General features: G+C 49.9%; 1 protein-coding gene across 1 annotated transcript; it reads right to left on the reverse strand.

Moving 5' to 3' along the window:
• Positions 1-4,817: 4,817 nt before the first annotated feature.
• Positions 4,818-6,302, reverse strand: COL26b_012671 (uncharacterized protein; the record flags this gene model as incomplete). The annotated part of the gene is made up of 5 exons (XM_053185310.1): positions 4,818-5,322; positions 5,370-5,461; positions 5,510-5,623; positions 5,678-5,934; positions 5,987-6,302. The coding sequence occupies 5 exons, from the start codon at positions 6,300-6,302 to the stop codon at positions 4,818-4,820; spliced, it is 1,284 nt and encodes a 427-aa protein (XP_053030753.1).

The raw sequence follows: 6,302 nt of genomic DNA on the forward strand, positions 1-6,302 counted from the left end.
GATCCAGACGCATGCAGCTAGTTTCCATCGGTCCCGACATTCTAGTGATTGTGCTGTCATCGTTCAGTATCCAACCATGCTTTTTGGGAAATTGGATAAAGTTTTCGACTCCGAATCCATGCTCTTCGAAGCAGTCTGACTGAGCAGCATGGTATTCGACAGTAACGCCAGTAATGGAGGCTCCAGAATAGCTGTCGTTAAAATGTTGCATGTTTTCTCCGGTAAACGTAAATTGTAAATCGGCTGGAAGGTAGTACCATGCAGAAGGCTTAGCAACGTCAATGCCGCTACACACTTGATGTGTTTATTATGATGGGCTGGGGGATGCCAGGCTTTATTCGGTGGCCCATCTGGCAAGCCCCATCTTGAGCTCCCAAACAACCCATGCTGGTTTTGCGCATGCTGGTTGTGCGCATGCTGGTTGTGCGCATGCAGCTGGAATATGCTCAGGACATTCTTCTTGCAAGTTGGTGTGCATGAGCAGGCTGCGGATATGAATGATGAGCATCTGCATCAGCATCTGACTGGCCGCGGTTGAGACAGAGGGCCATATATGTGCAGGGTGGCTCCGGTCGGGTGGACCTTTATAGACTTCTTGCATTACCTGCAGTTCTTTGGCTTGTACCCTTTGGTACAGTCAAATCCACCAATGGCAACCGAAAACTGGATGTCTGCATCTGCATCCTGTGATTGGTTGAGAACCGGAGTGGTGTGTTACACGATTGGCGGCTGAGCCCCGACGCTATGAAACCGAGGCGTTCTTGCTCTCCCTTCCAAATGATGACGACAAAAGAGGTAGCATCCCCGCTCCTGTTTTCACGTTTTTTCCCTCCCATATATGTAGGCTTTCGACGACTTGATGCTGACCACGACATTGACTTGGGTCCGTGATCAACATGGTACGTGGTCTTGCAAAATACCCCCTGTAGCATAAGTCTGAATGGCATTTGAACCTGACCTGCCACTTTCGCAGGTCTTTGAAGTTAAATCGAGCAGGCTGCTGCGGCTTACAGATGTTGTCAGATGGAAGCCCCCCATAACGTTATAGTAGGGAAACACTTCCTTCATGAACCTTCATACATTAATTGACGAGTGACAGGATCCTGGTTCTTTTATCATCACCCCCATCTCCAGATGCACATAAGATTTTGGAGAACAGGACAAAATCGCATAAGACAAGCGGGATCCGTCAAAGAACCACAACAATGTGGGAGCACGTAGAGGAGACGTTGGCCCAGCCTGAAGTATTTGACGACGCTTCCGGAAAGCTTGAAGACTTCATGAGCGGCAAGCAACCCCGACGCCGTGACAGATTTCTTCGTGGGTTTATCCACATCTTTCGTAAGGAAATGTTGGTCAGATACTTTATCATAATGGATGAGGATATGTCCATCGTGGTGAACGAGTTGATGACCCAAGCAAAGTCTAAATTCCCCCTCATCACAGTTGGCTTAGTAATTATGGAAGATATCCATGATCAGAAACGCCTATCAATTGGGACTTCTACAGATGGCTTTCCAGGGAGGGAATCCGTATCCCTACTTAAACCCGTCACTTGGAGCGTACAGAAGCGTCCTCAGTCTATCGACAGCCAGTCAACTCTAGTAGATGACTTGCGTGACGCTCTCGAGTACGTCAGGAAGTCCGAGCCTCTTGTGAAACAGGAGGCAGAATTAATAAAGAGCAAGGAGTTCTCAAAGAAAGCCGTGGAAGAAAGTCGACGTTCACAGATGGGAGACGTCAAGCATCGAACACCGGAGACGAATGAGATCCAGATGGAAGACTACTCGAAGATAAACCCGAAGAAGTCGTCAAAAATCACCGGATCGCCTAAGTTTCCTCAATTGCACGAGTCCCCTAAGTTGGTTCACCCCGCGAGACTATCGGCAGGGACACAAACGGAGACCGAAAGTGGACCGCTGCTGACTACGACGTCCAAGCCCAGCGGCAAAAAGAGGGTTTTCCCAGAGATTTCTCCTATCCAATTGAAGTCCGAAAGTCCATCGAATATGCCGCAACAAGATTCAGATGCCCCAAGAGAGGTCAAGTCCAATCCAGCAATTTCAGACGAGCATCAGCGTGACTCCGGAAGACCAATTATCACCACTTCCAAACAACAAACAACTTCGGAATCACTCTCAGAATCGAGAGACCGTCAGTCAACCTTAACTCATACGACGAAGAGGTCTTGCGATGGGCGGGACGGAGCCTGTGGCGAAGGCGAATCTGAACAAAACCAGCAACTAGATGCGTGCTTTGGATGTACTTTGGGGACGTTGGTATCGATGAATACCTTCCGCACGTATTGGGCAATGTCGACGCACCATCTCTAGATGTTGTCCATCATCTCAAAACGCTCGAAGGTCTTCAGAAATCTGAATCGTTCAATTCGGTTGAAGGAACTCGAATGCGAATTGCCCTTGCAGTTATGCATATGCATATTGGCCAGAGTCAACAAGCTAATGAGATTCTAATTGCTGAGCTAGGGAGGATGGGACAAGAAGAGGTAGTCGACAAGCCTATTCAAGAGCTTAAGAACGAATCGATGTTCTGGCGTGCCACATGCATGTGGCATCTTGGAGACTACCAGGAAGCCAGAAGCATCATAGGTCTGAACCTCGAGCAGAAAAGAAGGTTGGGTTCTTGGAACGTATCGAGTGTCAAATACCGGCGCGGCTTGGTGCGATCTGTGGAGATATATCGACTATACGCCATTATGGCTGCGTCATCCGGTCTTCCTCCTGAAGACGGTGTTGCTGCTGTCAACAAGTGTCTCACTAAAGCCAGATCGTGCTGCGATATCTTACGTACAGTATCATGTCACGGAAACCTTAAACCATCGAGGGACGAGGAACTGGAATACGAAGCACTGAAAATCTCGATCGGAATTGTAGACTCGAGGAGGCTGTATCTTGGAGGCAAACTCCGTTCGGCTTTGGAAGTTGTCCAACCATTATACGGGCGGGCAGTTCACCTATTTGGTTCGATGCACGCCTTGACTCTCGAGGCAGCTGTTTTATGCAGCCAGCTCTACATTGACACTTCGAGGACCCTTGAGGGCAGAGAACTGAATCTTAGATGCGTCGATGTCATTGAACGACTTTTCGGAGACTCCCACCCCTTGGCTTTGCAAGCCACTACTGTTCTTATTTCTGCTGCTCGAGCGGAAGGACGCCTAAAACAGGCGCTGTGGAAGTCCGTTGATCTATGCAGACGTTTAGTTTGCAACCCAAATTATGGGGATACGCACCCAGTGACGATCGAATGTTCAAGTCAGCTGGGCTCTATTCAGACGAAGCTGGGAGACTTCCTACCCGCCGAAAAGACTTTGTCAAAGGCAATACATGACTTTTTGAGATTATGGGACACTCTACAAAGCTGTTCCACATCTTTGTTCATGTTACATGCAAATCTGGCCCTCGCTCAGTTACAACTCGGAAAGGTCGAAGACGCGAAGGAACATATCACCAAGGCACTTGAGGGGCAATCTTGTCGCTATCTTGGAATGCGCTTGATGGAAGTCTCTAGTCTCTTACGTGAAGGTAGTGGTCTGCTTGCCCGTGTAGAGGCTCGGCTACAAGTGTGGGTTTTTGAGGAGCCTTCCGGCAAAGATGTTCATCCAGACATTCTTGAGTCACTGTTGACATTAGCGAAGATCCAATATGCGGAAGATCCAGATGACATTAATCCGGTTTTAGACACTTTCTCACTGGTCAAGCTTTGTTCTTCGAGAATCATGGGCACTACTCATGAAATTACATTGCTTGCCTAGGGAGGACGTACTTTGTTAAGACGTCTTCATCTAACGATCGGTTTACGAGAGATGCCAGTCGTTCCGAAGCGATCAAAGAGCTCAATTTTGTCATCACAAAGAATTCGACTGCCAAGCGCATGATGGATTCTCAATTCTACTCCTCCAGGGATACAAGGCCATCGACAATTGATGCTGGAGTCGGTGTAACCGCAAGCAGCGATTTGGGTGCAAAAGACAGTACTGGACCGGGTGGAAACGAACCCCACCTTGGACTTTCCAGCATCTATCTGCAGGAGAACCATCCTACGGTGCTGCGTGCGAAGCACGATCTGCTCATGGGACAGCTATTTGCCCACAGGGACCATATTCCTACAGCAGAGGATTTGCAGGATGCACGCACGGAGCTTAAACAAATCCTGGCATCTCAAGAAAACCGGCCAGGACCGAATCACCCTGACAGACTACTGACAATGTTATCTCTGTTGGCCGTGCAACGGAGATCACATGATTCGGAGGAGAACATAAGGTTACTCTGGAAGATCTTTCTGGCCGTTTGAACAGGAAGGATGTCAACCGGGGGCGACTGCTAAATCGACTTGTCTTGCAGGAAAGGGTTGCACAGATTATTTCAGGGCATGACTGACTGAAGGGGCGTGCGATTAACTATTTGAAGGAAGTTGCTGAAATATCTAAATTGGAGGCTGCCAAATGGGAAAATACAAGTCTTGGCCGTGGTTTGCAAGGGGTCCAGGGTCGGTCTGAAGCTGCCCTTCGCCGGCTGGGAATTACATCATACGAAGCAATATTCTCAAGCTGAACTTTAGTCACCCGTCTTGGAAATGAATTGGTAAGTACCGCCATTCCTAATCAACGCATCCGTTGCGGCTAAATACTGCTAGTAGCTTATGTTTCACTCACTTGAATGCGGTATATCAAGCTATTATAAGCCACTCGTTTTACAGTCAGAGTTAGATCATGTTAGGACGGAGGTATATGTTGAATTTGCTGTTCTATACTCCTCATTGTTTGTGGTTTCTCGTACTTAAAGGGTGTCTTCTATACTTCAGACGTTCGCCAGTAGGTACTTCATGCCGTTCCACTGCTCAATCGCGCTAGGCAGGATCTGCGCGGCGGACAGAACGAAACCACCACCAGCAGAGCCAGACGGCCTGAGCTCAATGGTCCAGGCAACCTCCGCGCCAGCAGCACCTGTAAGGTAGTCAGGAGCACTGCCAGTAGTCGCATAGAGAGTTGAGCAGCTGGGGCCGTAGGTGAAGCGGGTGCCGTAGGATTGAGCGATAGTCGTGGCGGTGTTGCCGGCAAGAGTCATCTGGCGTGCGTGGTTGCTGGCACGGGCAGAGCAGTCATAACCGTAGGGAAGCAGGATGTACTGTCCATAGCTATGCCAGTCGATGAAGAGCTTGATACCGTTGCCAGAGGCGAGGCGGTCAGTGTAAGCCTTCAGAGCAACCATCTCAGGAGTATCGCCAGCGGCCACACCCTTGTAGGTCTCTGAGCAAGGGTTGGTGGAGGCGCCACCAGGGAGTTGCCAGTTGAAAGGCCAGTTTCTGACAAGGTTAGTGATTTGTTTGTTGGAGGATAGTCATATGCCTACCTGTTGATATCTGTGCCAATGCAAGTGCTTCCAGATCGGGGTTGACGGTTCTTGCGCCACAGGCGGTCGTTGGTTTGGGTGTAGGCAAAGCCCTGAGAGAGTCAGTTTCACGTCTTGCGTACTTGAAGTGAGTTTCTTACATCAGGGTTCACGATGGGAAGAATGTAGAAATCGTACTTGTCAAGGATAGCCTTGACAGTAGCGTCGTTCTTCTGGTATCCATCGATGAGCTGGTACGTGAGGTACTCAACAACCTGATCATGTGTTGGTTAGTAGACCTTGATTTCACGATGATTGAGAAATGTTACCATGGAGGTGATCCACTCGCGAGCGTGGACGGTGCCGTGCCAGTAGATCGCGGGCTTAGATCCCTTGCCGCCGCTACCCCAAAGGTGAATGCCCAGTAGTGAGCGTCCGCCGTACGAGCTGCCGGCGTTCACCAACTCAGAGTTGGAGGGGAAGTTGGACTGCAGGTCACGGATGAACTGCTGATGGTCGGCGAAGGCGTGGTACGAGTTGAACCACGACAGGTCCGGAAGGGCCTGAATGGTAGCATCTCCATTGCCTGATGAAGTCAGTATACACACAACTGTTTCATCGCCATGATAAAAAAGTACTCTCGTAGGGAGCAAAAGTGCCCTCCTCGGCGATGTCGGCACCCAAATCCTCATGCAGCACGCTAGTCTCCAGTCCGAGCTTCTCGAACTTGGAGATGTCGCCAGCAGGGATGGCCACATCCAAGTGCTCGCTGTTGTCGAGGTTGAAGGGGATGGCAGCGATGTTGGCGATCTTCGCCTTGATGGAAGCCGCATCATTGTGGGTGGCGATGCGGAAGGCCTTGAACCCATCGTAGGTGATCTTCTTCTCGAGAGGGGTGACAGCCGCGGCGGAGGCCAGCGGCAGCACGAGGGAGAGACTAGCGAGGAACTTCAT

Source organism: Colletotrichum chrysophilum, assembly GCF_026319265.1.
Source record: "Colletotrichum chrysophilum strain AFK26 chromosome Unknown scaffold_185, whole genome shotgun sequence".
NCBI classification, from domain to species: Eukaryota; Fungi; Ascomycota; class Sordariomycetes; order Glomerellales; family Glomerellaceae; genus Colletotrichum; species Colletotrichum chrysophilum.